Genomic DNA, 21,089 nt, shown 5'->3' on the forward strand with positions numbered 1-21,089 from the left:
CCCTGGAGATCTGGGGCCAAGCAAAAGCGAGCAGGTTATGGCGGAAGGCTTGAGAGGGATTCCAGGACAAATGCCAGCTGCAGAGGCCCTGGTGGTTCAGAGGGGAAGGAAGGACTGAGGAAAATCGTCTTGCCTTACACACAGAGAACATGGAGTAAAACATAGATTTGCATAAATCCAGCTTCGGTGACTGTGACAACACTGGGTGTTCCTCAGGGAGGTTCATAACCCACTTCTGAACCCCAGGCCATTCCACCCATCCGACACCTTGGGGACTTCCAAACCTGCGAACAATTTGGTAACCTTCATTCTACATGACCATAAAGGAGGAGTCAGGAATCCAGACATCATGCTATGTCAGCAAATTTAATAAAGAATGCAAAAAAAGTAACCCAGTGGGCTACTCACATCCCAGGAGTCATCTGTTTTAATGGTCATGGGACTGTCCCCTCTGACAGCTGCCAGGCCCTACATGGTCTGAGCAGCATCCAGATCCCACATGGCGCTTAGGCTGCTCCCAAGAGTCCCTCCTGGGGGTGTCGGGAACCCTCCCTCCAGCTAGCTCCAGAGCTCCTGGCTCCACAGAAGCCCAGGTCCAAGCTGCAGGGCCTTGTGGCTCCTCGTGAGGCGGATGGCCATCTCTGCTCAGAGGCGGGCGAGCCCGTTGTTAACGGGAGTTCTTCCTACTCCTTCACTTTGGGGCTTTGTCACCTCTTGCTCCTATAGTCAGGCTTCCAAGGGTTGAAAAAAACTCCTCCATTTCCTTCTGCAGCAGCTGGTTCCTCTTCTCTGCGTCTTCCCGTGCCCGCTCTGAGTTCCTCAGCTTTATTTCCAGCATTGTGTACTTTTTCTTTTCCTGGTCTAGTTCTTCCTCTAGCTGTGACATTCGTTTCCTCAGGTTGGCACTACCTTCTTCAAGTCTTTAAAATCAAGAAGAAAGACACCGTTTTAGCTTTTGGCCAGCTGGGTTTCAGCAAACTCGTGCCTGCGTGCACGCCTTCCAAAGGAGCTGGACAGACGGCCCGCAGAGGGGCAGGATGCGTGCAGGCTCACACCTGGCTCTGGGACAGGCCTCACAGGCCTCTCAGGTCCTCACCAGACCTGGGCACTCATCCCCAGGGCACCTTCCCTTGGCCTGTGATCCAGAAATGCCAGCATCAGCATTTGGCCCTTGGGCACTCGAGGCCAGGGACCTCCCTGAGTCCTCACTAAAATATAAAGTCCACTGAGGAAGGGACCGCTGGCTGGCAGAAAATAGGCCTGGTTCCCAAATGGAGAGGGAAGTAAGAAACTGTCCCCTTGCCTTTGTTCGTCTGTGAGGCCCCTCATACTCCAGCCTCCCTCTGGCTACCCCACCTCCCACAGCTCCCCGGACCCCAGCCAGACACTACGTGACTTGGGGAAACCCCATTTGCGTTGTCACCTCCACTTCCTTATCCTTCACGCCCCAGCTCAAACGTCTCACCCTCCATGATACTTCTCTGGATGCCCCCCACCCCCAGACATGCTTCTCTGGATGTTGACGCCACACTCTACAAAGGCCGGCACGTCCGTCTTCTCAACCAGATGACTACTTCCTAGAAGGCCTCTGGGGTATGCTGAGCCCAGCCCCTGGGAACCAACACGCTGGAGTTTGAGCCCCAGCCTGGCTGTTTATGAAGCAACACAAACAGTTCTGAGTCCTGGTATCCTTTCTGAAAAAAAATGCAGGGGCCAGCCCTTTCCCCCAAGAGCTACAGCTACAATGGACAAAGAAGACCACGTACAGCGCACCACCTGTCCTGTGGCAAACTGGAGTAAGTATCCTTCCTCATCCTGTCCAGGATGAGGCCCAGGCCTCCACCCTGTCACTGAACACTAAGCATGAAGGAGGCAGGAAAGCTGCCTGCGCCTCAGCCCTCCATCTGGGGAGCACGGGACATGCTGTGACACAGAAGAACCGCCAAGGTGAGTGGCAGCAGGGACCCCACAGACCCCCCCCCCCATTACTTCTCCTCGGGCTCCAGCCCCCTCTTTGCTGCTCCTTCTCTGTCCTGGCCCTCTCAAGCTCAGGCCTGGGCCCCTTGTCTTCTCTCTCTGTGGTTCTTCGTGTGACATCATCCAGTCTCCAGACCCAAAGCATCATCTCCGTGCTGACGACCCCTCAGCCTCTATCTCCCTCAACTCCACTCAGAAACTCCATAAGCATTGCACCTTAACGGGCCCACAGATGGCTCCTGACCCTACCTCTCCAAACCACTGCAGCAGCCCTGGTGTCCCACTCAGTGAACTCCTTCCAGTTACTCCAAAACAAAAAGTTCTCTTAAGTCGGTTTTCTTTCACCCCCATGTCTGGCCAATTAGCAACACCCTCCAAATATGTTCAGAATCTGGCTCTTCTCTCTACCTTGACTGCTGCCTCTGAGGTTGATGCTACTCACATGTCTGGAGCTCCACACTCTGCCCTCCACCCCCCTTTCTCACACTCCCCTCATCCCCACTTTCTTCCACATGCCTCTCTCACCACAGCCCCTGGGCTTCTGCCCCAGGCTTCCTTCTGGCTCAGCCCAGCCTTCCAACCCTCTCCCCACCATGGTCCCCTTCCCTTCACCCTGCTTTGTTCTCCTTTATCGAACCTTCTCACATACCACAGATTTTTAAAATCTGTCTCGTTTCTGGTGTCTCTCCGCCTCCAACCCCCAAATACCACCAAATAAGAATGAGAGTAAAAGTTTTGATCAGCTTTGGTCTTGGCTGTGTCCCTAGCATCTTATACAGTGTCTGCACATCATAGACACTCAGTGCATTCTCTTTTAGGAATACAGGAATTGGCACAGGGGAGGGGTTCTGAGTCCTGGGAGGCAGGGCAGAAAGCTGGTTTCCCCCAACCCCCCAGACCAGACCAGTGCTGACTGACTGCTGTGTGCAGTTGTATTCCCCAAAGACCCACTGGATGGGGCTTCATTCTTTCTTGTGCTCCGACAGACCCTTCTCTCCTTAGACCACCCTGCCAGTGAGGGGACTACAGGGGCTGACACCGCTGTCCCTTTGCTTCTGTGAGCTTTGTCTTACCTCCAGCCCCCCAAGCAAGAGGGAGTGTGAGCAGTGAAAGTTCCTGAGCACTCTGGATGCACTGGGCCCTGCGCTCAGCACTGCCACCCACTGTGGCACTCAATCCTCAGGACAGATGGGTGCAGTGCCCCGAGCCCAGAGAGCCTGCCCACACAGACATTTGGCCAGTACACACTGGAATCAGAGAGGCTGCCTGGGATGCTCAGCCAGTGCACAGGGGGCAGGGACTCGACCCCAGGCAGTCTTATCCAGAGCCCCCCCCCCATGGAACAACAATGCATTTTCCCCTGAGAGACCAAGCTTCTGAGAAGATGAGAGAACTAGAAGCTCAAGTTGGCTCCACAAACAGGTAAAGAAGTGAGAAGCTGGTTCTGACCTCTTCTGAGGCTGTGTGAGGACAGCCTTCGCCTGGTAATACCTCTCACATATTCTGTAGTTTTTGTCTGTGAGCTCATCTTCAGCTGTAATCATCTTTCTCTGTATCTGCAGGGTGTTCCACTGTTCCTCTGGCTGGTAAATTCCAACCCAGTGCTCACATTTGTGGGGTTTCCCCCCAGTTGTGTACCTCATAGTTTTACTCATGATGCGTCCTTCCTTCTCCTTGCTCAGTCCAATTCTATTGGTCCTTCAACTCCTGGCTTAGACATCGCCTGCGGTGACCCTCCCTGACCTCCTACAGAGCAAAAGGGCCAAACACTGCCCCTCCAGCTCCCTGTAGAAATCCCAGTCTCCGAGTGAGAAGCAGGAACCCCCTCCACCTCCACTATCTCTGATGAGGAAAGGAGGATGTCAGAGCCCACAAACACCTTCTGCTAGTGGGCGGGGCCTGATATATAGGTCAGACAGCTGGGGCCAGGGGCTGAGAAGCCTGAGAAGCTGGTAGAAGCACTGCACACTGGCCATTCAGGCGCTGCTGGTGACCTTGGTTGGAGAACCTGGTGCCTCAGAGCTGGAAAACACCCTCCTCCCAGGGAGGCTGGAAGGATCAAACCAGGACCATCTGTGAGCAAAAACGATATGGCACAAGGCATCCTCCTGTGACCAGGGAAGGCAGGAGGGCAGGGCTCAGCACAGCCAGCTCCTTCCTCCTAGGAAATAGGATTACAATCCTGGAAGAAGTCCTTATTCCCTTATCAGGCCCAACCATGGTCCACCAGCCAGGCTGGCCTGGGGTCTGCACTGCACGTGGGCACTTCCTCAGGTTTCTGCACACCTCAGGGAGCCTGTCTCCTCCCTGAGGGCCACACAGGGACCTCCATGCTGAGCCCCTCCATTAAAGGTGCTCAGAGCAGCACAGGCTGGGATTCTCACTCACTCAGCAGGCATTTACGGAGCTCTGACAGCACGCCAGGCCCTGTAGCTCCCGAGCTTTTCCAGACAGAGGACCCCCACCCCTCCATTCCCAGCCCTGTTCTGGGGGCACTGTCCCAAAAAAGTGGCTTCCTGGGACTGGCTGCTCTGAGCCTGGCCTCAGAGAGGCTTTCTATCAGAGCCAGAGGCCATGACCAGAGGCAGACTACCAGGGCCAGTGTCCTGTGAGCTGCTGGCCACAAGGGCTCTGCCCGGCCCCAGGGGTGCCAGCCTCGCACTTGCCCCGTGGCTGCAGCCCTTTACCTTTTTATACTGGTCTCGTACTCAGTCCTCTGCCGGCACAGCTCCGCCCTGAGCTCTGTGACCAGGCCCTGGAGAGCCTCAGAGCAGCGGGCATAGTCCTGGTTGGGGCTGCCTGGGTCGCTGGGCTCGCTGCTGCAGGTGCCCACCTCGTCCAGGCTGTGGCCCAGGTCTGGGGATCTGCGGTCCTCGCTGCTACTGGGGAAAGGGGAAGGCTCAAGGGCCCCCTCAGTGTGCAGGGAGCTGCAGGCAGACGAGTCACTGGCCCGGCAGGCTGTGCAGCTGCTGACTGAGCCCCTGGTCGATGCCTCGCAAGAGGAGGCACCCGACCACACTGTGCTGGCCACACTGGGGGTGCTGGGGAAGAGGCCACTGGGTGGGGGCACGTTGTCATAAGTGGAGAGTCTCTGTGAAGAGCCTGAGTCCTTGAGCCGTTCTCCCGAGGAGGCCCGGCGGTGGCCGCGCAGGGAGGACAGTCCATTCATGAGCCAGTTCCCTCCAGAGGAGATGATGGGCACCTCCAGGGATGAGCTGCCCGCCTTTGGGCTCCCCGAACGGGACCCTGACTGCCAGAAGGAAGACTTCCAGTTGGGCAGAGTCTGCACTTTCTTCCCAGGGCTGGGGGCAGCATGGCTGCCTCGGGTACCCAGGCCCGTGGGGGAGGTTCTAGACAGCGCTGCCACAGTGGCCCCATCCAGAGACGAGGTCCTGTGTGATGGCAGGCCAGGACTGCTAGGGCTGCTGGGGCTGCTGGGTTCCGGCTGGCCATCCCTCGGGCCCTCCTCAGAGCCCCATCCCACAGTGCACGGTGGGCCGCCACGCGGGGAGGTCAGCTCTTCCTCGGCCCTCGCAGTGAAGAGTTGGCTGTGTTTGCGGATCAGGACGGTCATCAGGTGCTGGACCAGAGAAGTGCCTGCCAAGAAGACCAAGTGAGAAAGCCTGGCTGTGAATGTCTCCAGTCCAGGCTCTCTAGACCAGGCCCAACCCATGGTGGCCGCAGTCTGGAACCAGGCTGCACCTCAGAAGAGAACTTAGCCAGAGCTTGACATCTGCCTCCAAAGGAAAGGACAGCCACCACACCCTCCAAATCTAGTGCAGACAAAAAATCCCACATCCCCTTCCTTGGACACAGACAGGGCACTGTGCCTGCAGCCCGCTGTATCCCACTGGGTGTAGGGAAGAAGCAGGCACTATGCCCACAGGGGACGCAGAGCGAGCCAGTGGCAGTCTGGCCCTGGAAACCGGGACCTAGACGTCACAGCCTTCTCAGCTGCCCCATGTCACTTCCCTGTACTGCCAAAGGGGGCTGTGTGTGACTGTCCACACAGTGGGCAGCACAAGGCTCTGGGTCAGGGACAGAGATGGCTTACAGGTGCAATTGGACACACACACACACACACACACACACACACACACACACACACACTCCCACATACGTGTTCACAACACACGAATGTATGCAGTCCCCAACATGTACAACCCACTCTCCCCTGACCCTACTCTCTCTCACACGTACGTACACACACACATACACACACACACACAATACCTCTTCTCCAGGCCGCGGCACCCTGAGATGCAGCCTGTGGTGCCTGTGGTTCCTGCCCGAGGGGGTTGGGGGTCAGCAATGAAGGGGGGGGGTCAATACAATGGGAGCACAGTACCTATCCGCTTGCCTTTTTCCCTCCTGTTACCCTCCACCAAAGACCAGAGCCTGGGAAGTTTTCCAGGGGATAAGGAAGGAGGGGTGGCTGGGTGGACCCTCCCACTGGAGGTAACTAAGAATCCTGGAAAAAATAAGAATCCTTAGCCAGAAAACTGGATGAAGCAGGAACTCAGTGTTTGCTGTTGGGCGTTTGTTCAACCTGGCAGGCTGAGAACCTGGGGGGCCTGGGATGAGACCGAGCTAGGCAGGCCAAGGGGGGGATCTGAAGGAGAGTGCCACCCCAAGAGCCACACCCCAGGCAGACACAGAGCTCCATAGCCCACCCCCACACTCCTCTCTTCCAGGTCATGCTCAGCAAGGAATGGCAACTCCGGCCTCAGCTCGCCTGGCAGCGGCTCCAGCTGGCTCCGTGCTGCGTGAGTGCCCGCCAGCCTCTGCATACCTCAGCTGGTGCTGGCTGCGGGGCTCCCATCTGTGGCAGCAGGACTCCCCGACTAACCACGCCAGGACAGTCTTCCACAGGCCCTCTGAGCGTGGGCTCTAGCTTCTGGGCCAGCCTGGACCAACGGCTTTGATAAACCTGGCTGAGTCACCTTACCTCTCCTGACCTCAGTTTCCCTATCTGCGAAGTAGGTGTAATAACCGCATCATGAGCCCGTGAAGCTGACAGTGAGGTGATGCTCCTACAGGCCCTCGCCTATCGCACGCAGCTGCTCCTGCTGTTTATTATCATTATTTATACACCAGGGTACAGCTCTGACATCCAGGAGACTGTGACAACTACTTAACATTTACTTAAGGAAAGCCAAAACATCAGTGTGTATTCAAGGGCAAGGGCACTGACCTCTTCCATCCCCCAGCCTCTCCCACCATTCTAATTGCTCTCAGTGACCCCTTCCACAGGGCAAAGTTCCTTTTCTTTTCAAGCTGGACCCCATGGGGTTGGTGGGGGGGAAGGGAGGCTCCCCTGGAACAGATCCCCTTCCCACCAGCCCGGCCCTTGGACGGACTGATGCAGGGTGATGCTTCTGAGGACCCTTCCAGGACCAAGGGGAGGCCAGACTGGGCAGCACCCAGCACTGCCATGCACCCCTCCGCCATTACCTTCCATGATGGTTACCGGGTCTTCTATCTGTGGCCGAAGTATGTTGGGTCCAAAAACGGTTGCTAGGTTCTGGACACTCATCTTGTTGACATTTGAGTGCGACTGGACTTCATCCAGAAACCTGTACAGTAAGGAAGAAGCAGCTGGCGGAAAAGCAAAGCTGAAGCCAGATCTGCTGAAGCTGCCCGGCTTTCATGCCCAGCCACGTCCACATGTGTCCACGGCTGCTGGGCACAGCCAGCTGCCTGTAGCCAACTCTGAAGAGGGCAGAGCTAACCCCTCTGAGGGCTAGGAGACGGCCATCAGAAGCAGAGGCCAGTGGGACAAGGGCCTATTGTCAGTGTGGCAACAGGACACACAGCTCTCACCTGCAGTGGGGACAGATGCCCAAGAAGGCCAAGATGCCTCAGACGTGGGGCAAGGTGAGGGCTACACTGCAGGTCCTCTCCTGGATGTTCCAGGCACCTGGGTCGAGGCCACTGTGCTTGGGACACAGACCCCTGGGGGATGGGACAGCGAGAGGCACCCAGAGAAGGCTGAAGGGACACACGGTATGTCCCTTCTCTTCAGGAATATACACTAGGGACTATAACACTGCCTGCTCCCATGGGGACCGTAAGCCCCCGGAGTGCAGGGGCTGTGTTCTTTCATGCTTTTCGCTGGCTCCATCAACACAGGGAGAGGAGTGTGGGGTGGGAGAATGACGGAGAATCCCTCTGGGAAGGGAAGCTCCCGCCCCTAGTCACTTACTTGCAGATATATCTGAGCAGGTTGTAATTGGCCAGGGGAAGGCTGCTCACTTGCTTAGCCAACTCCAGTGTCCCCTTGGGATTGAAAGAGAAAAACAGCATTTCAAGGGCCAGCAGTGAGACTCCAGGCCCTTCTGCTGGAGGGAGGACTGGAAGCGGGGACAGGAAATCTGAGTCCAGACCTCTAACCAAGGCCCCTGCCGCCAGGCCCCACATGGCCAGAAGGTGCCACCGCCTCCACCTCCCTCTGAGGAGCGGCGACACCAGTCTTGGGAAAGCAATTTACTTTTGGGAAACTGATGTGAAGGGTATGCCTCTGCAGGGTCAAGGAGGAATGTCAGGGCCACAGCTCAGCACACTTACAGGGGCACAAATATTTGCCAGGTAAGGACCCTCATCTCCCACAAGGCCGAAGGTCGGCAAAGAGTCCTTCTCTAGCCAAAGCTGGCTTAGGGCTGCAGGCAGGCACCTACAGGAGAGGGTGAGGGTAGGCGTGGGAGCCCTCTGTCCTGGAAGCAGTCTCAAATTCTTTTGGGAGGAGGCAGGATATAAATAGATGAAAGGTCTGGTGGTTTCTGAACCCTGTGGCTTGCCTGGGTAGCTTGAGGTTGAGCTGGGTAGTTTAGCAGGAGTCCCTACTATGTGGGGGCCCACACCTGGGCCCAGGCCCCCAACCATGACTGGAACTTGGCCTGCTTTAGGAGGTAGCTGCTCCTCCCAGGGACTGAGGTCTGCACACAGAGCAGACCATACACAGACAGGGGACATTCCAGGCACCCACCCATATACAGAGCAGGCTGCTCCAGGCCCCCTTCAGAGCGGGAGGGTCAAGGTCTCCCATCTTACAGAGCAGGATATAGGCCAGGATCTATGGGCTATGAAAGTCACTAAACGTCTGTACCCTGCTCCATACACCCACCTCCCAATAGGCCCGCTTCCCAGGATGGGTCCCCAGGAGCCACTAACCTCCCCCTCGTCCTTGGTGAGCAGCTGGGCACAGCTGAGGAAGTCCTCATACCTGGCGAAGGGGACCACAGGCTCGGGGAGCTCCCGCAGGTAGAGCTTCAACAGAGAGGCCACCGTGTGCACGTCTGTTGTGCTGTGGGCAGGGGGATGTGCATGAGGCCTGGGACACCAGAAGTGGCCAGCACCTTGTGACCCTCCCCCAGGGGCAGCCTCCGCACTCATGTCCACGTGTGTGCTCAATGTGTCCAGTTAGCCAGGGAGCTGGATGAGTGAAGGGTCCCCTTCTGCTGGCCTGGTGGTTGCCCTTGTGCAGTACAACATGAGAAGAGCTCTGCTCCCAGCAGGGGTGGATGATGGGGAGACTGAGCTTACTCCCCCCACCCCCAGAATGGCTCACCAATGGCAGGTGTGGGGCCATGTCAAAGGAACCTGCCATGCTGGCCTGCTGAGCTCCTGGAAAGAGCGGGCATCACTGGGCACTGGCCACTGGGGGCCAGGCAGGTCAGAGGTCAGGCCCCTTCCCTCAGCCTCCGGGTTCCTATTTACATTATAGACGCCTGGGCTTCTGTGTTCATCACACTATTTCTAGTGCCCCAGTGCCCTGCGTGTCCCCTTGGAGGCCTCAGTCTCCTGTGCCCCAGCTTGGAGCTGCCCAGGCTGGTTATCCCCCAGTGGAGGGCAGCAGCCCTGGGCCTCCTGGCCTCTGGGTCCAGATCCTAGACTGCAGTCTTGGCACCTCCTCTAAGCTCACCTTCCTGGATCAGCCTGGGTCCCGGGTATTTCATCTGCTTTCCTAGGGCCCTGGATTTAAACCCTGAGACTGCATCTCCCTCACAGCAGGCGCTCAGGAAAGGTGAGCCTGGGGCCAGGAGAACGTGGCCCTGCTGTCCACAGCTGGTCTCACTGAGTTAATCCCTAGGGTCTCTTCTGGCTACAGCATTTCGGATTCTGTGGATCAATACACCATATATACTTCAGACCACATACCTAGGGCCCCTCCCTGCCTCAGGTCTGGTGGCTCTCAGTCTGGCCTGGCCACATGGCCCCTGGCTCTGCTCCTTCTAACCTTCTCCAGCCAGCCATGCTGCTGCCCATGCCCTCCACTGCTTCCCCCAGGCCTCCTCACCTCCTTCACCAACACCCCCCACTTCCTGGGTGCTCACAGCCCCTGGGGGTGCCCAGGCTTGAACCCAGTCTCCATCCCCCACCCACCGCTGGAACACTGTGGGTTCAGTGCCGGCCACTGCCGGAGCTAGAGCCCCAGGAGGCTGGAGGAAGGGACAGGAAGCAGGGAGGATCTGTAGGCTTGTGCCCGGGGAGACAAGGGCAGTGAGAGAAGTGTGGCCTAGGCCCTGCTGATAAGTCTCCCTTTGGCAGGGAGGTGAAAGCTTTTCCGTCCCGGGGAAGTGGACTCAGAGCAGCCCTCCCACCCTTCCATTCTGCCAGCCTCACTGGCTGGAGCACCACCGTGGCTCCTCCAGGCCCTCACCTTTCAGTGCTCCTGGCCCCTACCCTGTGCAGCAGCACCAGTTCATAGCCCCCTGGCCCACAGGTCCCTGCAGCCAGTTATATCCAGATCTTCTGCCCCACCCTGGTTTAGGGAGCCTGGCAAGGCAGTCAGGGTACCGGGCCTTCTTTCCTCCCTGCCTAGAAACCCACTTCCTCAATCTCTCCTTCCTTCCCTACTCACTGCAGAGCCTCTCCCTTTAAATGGTGGTTTAAGGCTTTCTTGGTGGTACTTGAACCCTACCCCCACCCGCCCCCCCTATACACACTTATCCTAAATCCAGGCACCTTACCCTAGCACCTAAGGAAAACGCTCTGCAGCCCACAGCTCTGTGATGCCCACCAGCTTGTAAGCCCCTCTAGGGCAGGTGCCATCACCTGTCCCACTCCTTCCCCCAGGATCAGGCTCAGTGCATGTGGTGAAAGGAGACAGGATGCACAGGCAAGGAGGGCAGCCCAGGGGCCCAAATCAGCTCCTGCCCTTACTGTAGGTGTGACTTGGGAGAGAGGTGGCTAACCTGAGAGTCCCAGTTTCTCTGCCTGCAAGGTAACGCTTCCATTCCTCGATAGCTCTTCTTTCCTAAGGGTGGACCTCCCCTGGGAATGGGGTCAGTCCCAGGCTCCACATCTACCGACAGACCCTCCAAGCTACAGTGATGGGTCCTGGCAGAAGCTGGAGGCACAAGGGTGCTCTGCACCAAAAGAAGAGCTGGGAAGTCTGGGGCTGCCAGTAGGAGCCCCTGGGTTTATCCTGGGGGCAGAGGAGGGCCTTGACTGTGAAGGTAGATCTGAGAAGAAAGGGTAGCTCCATGGAGGCCAAGGTGGGCTTGACGCAGGAAGAACTTCCTATGAAGCCTGCTTTAATGGGAGAGGTCCCGTCAGGGAGAAGAGCCCCAAAGTAGCCCCACCTCCAGGGTCATGGTCCTTGGGCTCTTCAGTGAAGTGGACTCTACCCACACAGTGAAGCCCGGACCTGGGAAGCCCACGATAGGTTAGGACGGGCACTGGGCCAGGATAGGTGGAGGAGACTGGGGAGCTGCTGCTCCATGCTGCCACTGAAGGGGCCCGGGGATGGGTCACCCCAAGGAGGCAGAGCCAAGAGGGAGGCCCTGCAGGAGGCCAAGAGTCCCAAAGGTTTACACACATCCCCTGGGGCAACAGCCTACGTGGACATGGGTGCGCCTTGCCAGTGACAGGGTCCAGCCCTGAGAGGAGGCCCCGGGCTGCTGCCAAGATTCCATGTCCCGTGCTCTGACCATGGGGACTAGGGGCGGGGGGAGCGGACTGAGCACGTGTGCTGCTGTGGGGAGCCATGCCACCCACCATCCTGCCGCCAGGCTTCCTGGATGCCAGCCCACATCTGCTGCCTGGAGATTGAGTCCTGGGACGAGTCCCCGCAGCGTGGGACGGATGGGGATCCCGTCTCTGCCGCTCTCCCCCGGGAGCTCACCTGTCAAACAGTGGCTTCTCCCCACAGTCAAAGGAATCCTGCAGGTCCCTCACCAGGTTGGCCTGGCCCGGCATGCGGAACAGGCCCTCCTCGGTGAGCCCGCGCTCCCGGATGAAGTCCACGCACTGCTCCACCAGCAGGGGGGCCAGACGGGGGCCATACTTCCGCTCGTGGTGGACGGTGTCCTCCAGGCGCTGCCCAAAGATCCCTGGGCACAGAGGGGAGCTGGTCAGGCCCTCAGCGAGCCAGCTCAGCAGTGGGGGGAAGGGCACCTGGGACAATGGGGGACAGAGGGCGTGGTCAGGGCCCAAGGTGGCTCTTTCCCGAGGAAGCGAATCAGAATCTGGGAGGGCACACACCAGACAGCTGGACCCTGGGCCACCTGCGACAGGGAACCTGAGGGCCTGTCCTGTGCTACAGAATTTAAGTCTGAGGAACTTTTACCGGCCATGAGGAAACAGGAATTATGCATTTTATTGGTTGGTTTGTTTATGCCACACTAACCTCCAAAGAGGCGTGGCTTACATTTAAAAACCCAGGACCATTTCCCCCAAAAGATGCACTCTAGAATGTTCTTAGCAGCACTCTTCGCAATCCCTTCAAATGGGGAACCAGCTGCTAATGCTCCTCAGCAGTAGAATGAGTGGGTGTGCCACGGTCTACTCCTACTGTGCAGAACCAGACAGTGATAAGAACAGATGGCGGCGCGCAGCTCACACAACCAGACAGATGACACGCCGATGGGAAAACATGGCTCAGCACCCTGGAGGGTTAGGACAATGCAAGTCAAGCCACGGTGAGGCACCAACTTGCACCCCGTTAGGATGGCTGCTATCTGGGGCGCCTGGGTGGCTCAGTGGGTTAAAGCCTCTGCCTTCGGCTCAGGTCATGATCCCAGGGTCCCGGGATCGAGCCCCGCATCGGGCTCTCTGCTCAGCAGGGAGCCTGCTTCCTCCTCTCTCTCTGCCTGCTTCTTTGCCTACTTGTGATCTCTGTCAAATAAACAAAAAAAATCTTAAAAAAGGATGGCTGCTATCAAAGCAAAAACAGCAAGTATTGGCGAGGATGTGGAAAGACTGGAACCCTTGTGCGGTGTTGAAGGGAATGAAAATGGTGCAGTCACTATGGAAAACAGGCACATGGCTTCAAAAATGTAAAACAGAATTACCCTACGACCCAGCAATTCCACGTCCTAGTACAGAACCAAAGGAACGCAACGCAAAGACTTGAACAGATGTTTGTATGTCCATGTTCACAGTATATTATGGATTATATTCCAAAAGGTAGGGAGCACCTGTCTGGCTCAGTTGGTAGGACAAGTGACTCCTTTTCTCAGGGTCATGAGTTCAAAGCCCCATGTTGGGCATAGGGCTTGCTTTAAAAAAGCAAAGCAGGGGCGCCTGGGTGGCTCAGTGGGTTAAAGCCTCTGCCTTCGGCTCAGGTCGTGATCTCAGGGTCCTGGGATCGAGCCCCGCATCGGGCTCTCTGCTCAGCGGGGAGCCTGCTTCCCCCTCTTTCTCTGCCTGCCTCTCTGCCTGCTTGTGATCTCTCTCTCTGTCAAATGAATAAATAAAATCTTTAAAAAAAAAAAAAAAAAAGCAAAGCAAAACAAAATCCAAAGACAGAAACAACCCAAGTGTCCATCAGCAGATACATGGATAAACAAAACGTGGTACATACGTGCAATGGAATATTCTTCAGCCTTAAAAACAAAAAGGAAATGGACATTCTACACTGGATAAACCTCAAGGACATTGTGACAGTGAAATAAGCCGGCCACAAAAACAGAAATACTGTATGATTTCACTTCTGTGAGGTACTTAGAATAACAAATTCCTAAAGACAGGAAGGAGAATGGTAGTTGCCAGGGCCTGGAGGATGGGGCCGGAGTTTCAGTTATACAAGATGAAGGAGTTCTGGAGCTGGATGGTGGGACAGCGAATGTACTTCATGCCACTGAGCTGTACACTTAAAAATGGCTAAGATGGTCAACATTATCTTAGTTCTATCTTACCAACAATTTTTCAAAAGTTTTTTAAAAAAAAGGGATGCCTGGGTGGCACAGTCAGTTAAACATCTGACTTTTGGTTTCAGCGAGCCCCGGTGTCTGGCACCGTCCTCAGTGGGGAGTCTGCCTCAGATTCTCTCTCCCTCTCCCTCTGCCCCTCCCACTCTTGTGTGCACACCCTCTCTCAAATAATAATAGTTCTTTTTTAAAAAGTTAAAAAAAAAAATAACTGAACAGAAACCAGACCTAGAGTACCCACGGCATGACTCTAGCCATGTAACGTGCAACACAAGAGCAGGACACGGTCACCCTGAGGGTCAGTGACTAAAAGGGGCACTGGATGTGCTGTTTCTGGACCTGGGCACTGCTTACCCAGCTATGTTCACTTTGAGAGAAATCATTAAACTGTACACTTGTGATTTATACACTTTCCTGTATGCTGCATTTCAAAAACGTTTGCAAAAAAAAAAAAAAAAAATCAGGAAGCAAGAGATCCAAAGCATTTAATACAGGACCGGAAAGCAAATGAGGGTTGGAGGGAGAGAGGAAGAAGTAGAGGCACTCTGGACTGACGAGGCCTACAACAACTAAATATTCAGCCGGCTGAGAGGTTCCTGGCAGTCCAGGCAAAACGCAGAAGCTGCTGAGATCCATAAAGCAAGCGTGCGCGCACTCTCCCCGCGCCCCTTGGTGACCGTCACAGGATAAACATACTTCTCCCAGCCCTAAGCTCTATGAGGATTTTCAACTGCCCAACATCTTCCATAGGCATGGGTGATGCAGAGACCTTCCCCACAGGGTGGCTTTGGGGGTACCCCAGGGGCATGATGCCAGAACCCCACTCTGTCCAGGCATGTGGCTACCGAGCCCAGGATGGGGAACCAGTCAGGTGAGGGTTCAATCCCTCCCTTGCCACCGAGCACTGGCAGGACTCTGGGCACCTGCTCAGCTCCCCACACAGTGGCTAGCTTGAAATAAAATCCATCCATCCCTAATGCAGGGCCTGGCATAGAGCAGGACTCAGTCAAGGTTCCTTCTCCTCCTGCCTGACCCAAGGACAAAGCATACAGACTCTGGGGGTGAGACTCCTTCCTTCTAGAAGACATGCCCGTGTGGAGTGCACTCAGGGATGCCATCAACGCTATAGGGAGCCGTGTGTGCATGTGTGTGCCTGTAGGTGGACTGGGGCATGCACGGCCGTGCATGTGCGTGCGTGCGGAGAGGACACTGACACAGCTAACAGGGAGACTCACGGTGCCAGGTGCTGCCCTAAGCACCTCCCCATTTTTCAGACACCTGGGAGGCCAACGACTTTAAGAGCACACCCAGAGTCACTCAGCATGTGACAGGGTCAAGGTTAAAACCCACGCAGGCTGCCTCCAGGCCTAGAGAATGTTCTAGGCCACATTGCTGCTCCCCACCCACGCTGGTGCCTGGATACTACCCCCTACCAGTCCTGAGTCCTGTTTCCCCAGTCTTGACCAGCAGTTCCCAAGGATATGGTTACTGGGCAGCAGGCAGAGCTAAGGAAGAGACTACAATAGGACATGGGAGGACAAGCTGTCTGCCTCCTGGGACTGGCGGCGGGAGGGGGGGCAGTGACCCTGGCCACAGGCGTGAGGCCTGATGGGCCAGTCAACAGCACTGAGTGCAGGGGCTGAAGCTGCCATCAGACTGCTTGTGGGCTCCCTGGGGCAGCTCGGGGAAGCCTCTCTGAGGCCACCCCAGGGCCCGTCACTAACAGTGTCCTGGCCTCTCTGCCCAGCCTGAGAGTGGCCTGAGCTGGTGCCAGGGACACAGAGTCACTGTTCCCTCTCCCTACACTCAGGGCCCAACCACCTACATACACTCAACAGGCCGCACGGGTCCAAATGCTCTTGTTCAGCTACGGAGATGTGTGCACCATTTTAATAGTAGTTATTTAAAATCAGATTAACAATGAATCTTGGAACACTGCATCAACACTAATGATATATTTTATGGTGACTAACATAACATGATAAAAAAATGTTTTAATATTAAAAAAAAATAAAATCAAGAGATCTCACATGAAAATCTGGATTTCCAGCTTCTCTTGAAAAAATTCCAAAGATCTGGAGGCACTAGGCCTGAATTCTGAAACACCAACATTGGCGGAGTCCAGTGGCATCTGTGCCCACGATCGTCCAGCACCCGCCACCTCTCCCCAGTCCTCACCGTGCCCTGCTGCCTCACACCTAGCCTAAACTTCACTCACGGGGCTCTGACAGGTATTCACCCCTTTTGCTTTGACCTGCATGGCACAGACGCCCTCCAAGGATACTGTGGTAGGGATGAAGTAGGAGAGGGGTCCTGATTCACAGGAATTAGAAATGGGAAACCAACATGGAGGACATAGGGAGATGGAGAGGAGAAGGGAGTTGAGGGAAATTGGAGGGGGAGGTGAACCATGAGAGACTGTGGACTCTGAAAAACAATCTGAGGGTTTTGAACGGGCAGGGGGTGGGAGGTTGGGGAGCCAGGTGGTGGGTATTGAGGAGGGCACATATTGCGTGGAGCACTGGGTGTGGTGCAAAAACAATGAATTCTGTTATGCTGAAAAGAAAAAAAAATTATATATATAGAAATAAAAGAAATGTGGAACCATGCCTGTCATGACCAGAGGCATTTGCTAGGACCTCAAATGAGTAAGCAGCAGACATATAGGGGGAACTGCCCAGGAGCAGGGGTGGGGAGGGGGATGCTGGCTGCCATTGCACACTCATTGCCTGCCTCCCTCCCCACTTACACACCCGCCCCTTTCTTGTCAGCTCTACCCACTACTCAAGCGCCCTCAATGTGTCTGCTGTCCTGCTGCCCGGCCGGTGCACAGACTTCTGCCTGAATGTCTTCCTCTTCAGTCTGTGCAAATTTCCTATAAGCCCTTGCCAACAGCTTAGATGTTCTTCCTATCCTATGTGAGCTGTGAGTGCGGGAACACTCACCTCTGCCCACATCCTCGCCAGAAGCCACCCATGGTCCTGAACTAGTGCTGGCCTGGGAGCAGAGGTCAAAGGAGCACCGAGTGAAGCCGGGTGACTGATCTAGGGCTCCTGCACTCAGCTCCCCATGCTGGGCTCACAGGTGACTGAAGGCCACAGTCAGGAAGAGAGACACCGAGGAGAGGAATTCTAAAACTCCCTCCAGAGATCCACAAAACGGGTAAACCCATCCAGCCTCCTCTAGGTTCTAGCCCTTCCTGCTCTCCCAGCTTCTGTCCCCTGACATCCTTCTATCTGTCCATCTGTCCAACCACCCTTCACCCCCTTGCACTCACGCCTCACCCTGCTCCCCCCAGGGCTGGAAACGGGCACATCCTACCAGGGCCTACTCAGCTGAACACTCCTCGCTGCCTCCCTCCTCCCCACCCAGGAGCGAATGCAACAGAGCTGGGAGGCCATGTCCTGCCCCACCTTCCTCTAGGGTGCAGACCTGGGCCAGACAGAGAGCAGCTACTTCAGGGCTGGCCCCCATCTCTGAGAGCCCCCTCCCAAACTCAGAACAGATAGGGCCTCCCTGTGAATCCCTCCTCACCACTCACCTGCCCTCCTAGATGGGGCTGGGAGCCAGCAAAGGGAAGTCTGTAGGGCCCCGGGGCACTTCCAAATAGATAGAGGGGATTTGGGGGGAGGAGGGGACACGGACACTGGGATACAAGGATGAGCAGGAGATAAGCAGGCAGGCTGGAGTCAGGCATGGGAGCAGAGGCCCCAGGGCAGATCTTTGTGGGAGTCTGATGTGGACCACAGGGCTTGGAGGATGGCCTTGAGGGAGTGTAGTTGAAGAGCCAAGGACCGGCCGCTGTGGTGGGCACTGACCTCCCATGTTGCTCAGGGGCTTTGGGAAATGGCAACACTGCCCCACAGGGTCTCCGAGTGCTGAGCCTGGTGACAGGACCGGGCCGGGGTGGGGGGTGGAGACACAGGGTCTCCGAGCGCTGAGCCTGGTGACAGGACCGAGCCGGGGTTGGGGTGGAGACACAGGCAGCAGGCAACAGTCACCACTGAAGGCCATGAAGACCAAGATTCTGGCCCTACATGTGCACTGGTCTGGGTGTACGTCCCACCTGAGCTACTGAGGAGAGGAATGGCCTCCTTTCCTGGGCCTCAGTTTCTCCATCTAGAAAATGGGATGACCGTATGGTCTCTAAGAGACTGCCCCCTGAGGCCCTGCCTGAGGCACCAGCAGGCCTCGGACCGGAGCCCATATCCCCAGCATGGCCGTGGGGAGCCCTGCAGGAGATTTTGTGCAGCCTTAGGGTACAAGCTGCCCCTTCACGTCCCTCCGGGAGAGAGGATCTGTGGAGCACCGAGGGAAAGCTCACTCCAGCTCAGGGTCCTCGGGCTGCCTTCCCAGCTGTCCACCTCCTGGAGGCCACCTGCACTCAGGCTATAGAGCCTGGCCTCCTTCTGCCAGGGGGCCTTGCCCACCCCTCCCCTGGCAGGGGTCCCTCTGGCAGAGCCTGGTAGGGCTGGGAGCAGCCGCCCTGAACTCCCTTAGCCCTCCTGGCACGTCTCGGAAGGGAGCCATGCCAAGAACCAGTTCCAGTAGGTTTGGCAGATCCCTGGAAACCCAGCCAGTGTGCTGGTTCCTCGAGGTCCCAGCCCACGCTCTTCACAAAGCTCCGGCATTGCCACCAGAGAGGAAACTGGCAGAGGCGGCCTTTCCTGTGGATGAACCTGCTGATGGGCTCAGAGCTGGGCCTTCTCGCCTGCCAGCTCTCCCCTGGCAAACCCCTGCTCTCACTCCCCTTGCCCCAGAAGCCCATACCAGAGCAGGAAGTCGCAGGCCACAGGCAGGTCAGCCTGCTGGTGCAGATCCCTGTCCCCGAGGGCCTTGGGCACAGTCCTCAGTCTCTCTGCCACTTCATGGGGCTGCGAACAGCCATGGGAGAGCGCACCACCACAGGCACACGGAAGCAGGTGGGTGGTACAGGTGGCCTTCTTCCTGACCCAGGAGGGCCGGCCCAGGGCCATGGCTCTGTGGGCTCCCAAGGGCCCAGCAGGAAAGGGAGGCAGGTGGCATTCCCTCTCAGGCAGATTCCTGAGCAGGGACTTAAGGCCTCTCCCGCCATGCTCCTGCTCTATTTGGGGGACTGCAGGACAGGGCCGGGGAGGGGTGGGGGCAGGCCACATCAGGGAAAAGACACAAGGAGGAAAAACATTCTTAAACTCTCCAGACCTGCAGACTTTGGGAAGCCCCTTCCTGCTCTCAGTTTCCTTGCCAACGTTTGTCAACCCACCATTCCTGCACGGTGTCTGTCCAGGTGCCTGGCCCTGTTCCAGGAAAACAACACACGAGGCTGTTACCCCGCCTCACCCACCAACAGGCTGACACCAGCCAGAAGGGAGTAGTACAGCGAGAGGCAAACCTCACCTCGCCGCTGTCGCCGGGTCCTGGCCAGGGCGGGTCAGCCCCGGGGCGGAGGATCCCTCTCCGGCTGGTGGTAGCCAGCCCCGCGCCCCACTACAGTGGCCCCCCTGAGGCCCGGGGGCGGGGGGGCGGGGGGACAGACGTGGGACGAGCACTGGGCTTGGAGTCCGAAGCCCGGGGCTCCCAACCCGCTCGGTCCCCGCTCCAGTCCTCCGGGCCGCCACCCTGGACCCCAGATAGGAGGAGAGAGCGGCCTCCGCCTCTCTCGCCGCGAACACGCACGCGCCCGGGGCACCCCGACCCTCGCGCGCTCCCCGCCGCGCCCCCGCGAGACGCATGCGCCGCGCCCTCCTCGCCCGCGGCCCCGCTCCCGGTCCCGCGCTACCTGGGGCGGCGGGCGCGCAGCAGGCGGGCAGGCAGCAGGGCGGCCGGGGGCAGGCGCAGCACCGGGAGAAGGCCCGCGCGGCCGGCATCAGGCCCATGGCGCGCCCGGTGCGGCGGCGCAGGAATGCCCGGCACGCGCGCAGGTAGCGTCTTGCCCGCCAGCCCCGGGCCCCCGGACCCTGCAGGGAGGGCGGGAGGGAGGGCCTGCGCTCGCGAGTTCCCGAGATGCCACGCCTGGAGTTGGCCCTCGGGAGAGCTCCGGGTTCAGACGTCTCACCCCCTTTTCCCGAATGCTTGATGGGACCAGGCTCCGCAGGAATGAATGCCGGCAGCAGCTCCCAACAAGGGTCCCTTCCTCCCGGGGCGCCGAGGACTCGCTCTAGCAGCTCCCATTCCTTGCAGGCTGGGAGGCAGGTGTTCCCGGTGAAGCAGCGGAGGCCCAGGAAGGTCAGGTAATTCGTCCGGCCCACCCAGCCTTGGGAGTGCCGAGCTCGGATCTAAAGCTGGGCTCCTGCCTTTGGAGCTGGGGCTTGGGACTTAAAAGTCGGGTATCTTGAGCAGCCCTGAGAGCTAGTATTAATGTTCCCATTTTACAGACATAGCGGCTAAAGCCTAGAGCGGTTGTGTAATTTTCCTAAGGTCACACAGCGAGTAATTGGACAGACCTTCTGTCCAAACCTAAAATACCCTTCTGCAGAGATGCGTTCTGTCAAAGGCAAGATGGTGTCCCAGGGAAATGAGCCCACAGCCCTGTACTTCCAAAGTTTGAAGAGTGGACAGATAGCTGGCCTCAGGGATATATATATATATATATATATACCAGGAGGGCAAATGTACCAGCAAAGCTGTTAAAAAGCTTGCAACACCAGGCAGGAGGAACAGAGTTCCACAGGGGTCTGTGGGCAGAATTCTGTAAGGGGGGGCTTGGGGGAACCCTGGGGCTAGAAGAGGTGGTGGCTGGAAGAGGAGTGTGTGGGTCAGGGCCCCCTCTTCTTGCTCTACCAAGCGGGGCTGGGGTTAGGATGAGGCAATATAAGGCACTCAGCACAGGCGCAGAATTTAAGGCATTCACCACATTCTAAAACAGGTTCACAGAACGTGGGCCCCAGACCAGCAGCACTAGCCGCACCTGCGAGCCGTTGGAAATACAAATTCCAGGGCAACAAAGTGAGCAGGAAGCCTGTGGGTGGAGCCAGTAGCCTA

The 21,089-nt window shown here is 57.2% G+C and overlaps 1 protein-coding gene across 2 annotated transcripts in view; it reads right to left on the reverse strand.

Moving 5' to 3' along the window:
• Positions 1-350: 350 nt before the first annotated feature.
• Positions 351-21,089, reverse strand: part of LOC111145094 (Rho GTPase activating protein 22) — a 167,231-nt gene continuing 146,492 nt past the window's right edge. For both annotated transcript variants that reach the window (XM_022499727.1, XM_022499728.1), the window contains 6 exons: positions 12,104-12,311; positions 9,148-9,280; positions 8,183-8,256; positions 7,432-7,553; positions 4,665-5,574; positions 351-920 (listed from right to left, as the gene is read on the reverse strand). In XM_022499727.1, coding sequence (XP_022355435.1) covers positions 692-920; positions 4,665-5,574; positions 7,432-7,553; positions 8,183-8,256; positions 9,148-9,280; positions 12,104-12,311 — 1,676 coding nt within the window. In that variant the 3' untranslated portion in view covers positions 351-691. The remainder of the gene's footprint in view (positions 921-4,664; positions 5,575-7,431; positions 7,554-8,182; positions 8,257-9,147; positions 9,281-12,103; positions 12,312-21,089) is intronic.

Source organism: Enhydra lutris, unplaced genomic scaffold (assembly GCF_002288905.1).
Source record: "Enhydra lutris kenyoni isolate GAN:26980312 unplaced genomic scaffold, ASM228890v2 scaffoldscaffold12, whole genome shotgun sequence".
Taxonomy (NCBI): Eukaryota; Metazoa; Chordata; class Mammalia; order Carnivora; family Mustelidae; genus Enhydra; species Enhydra lutris.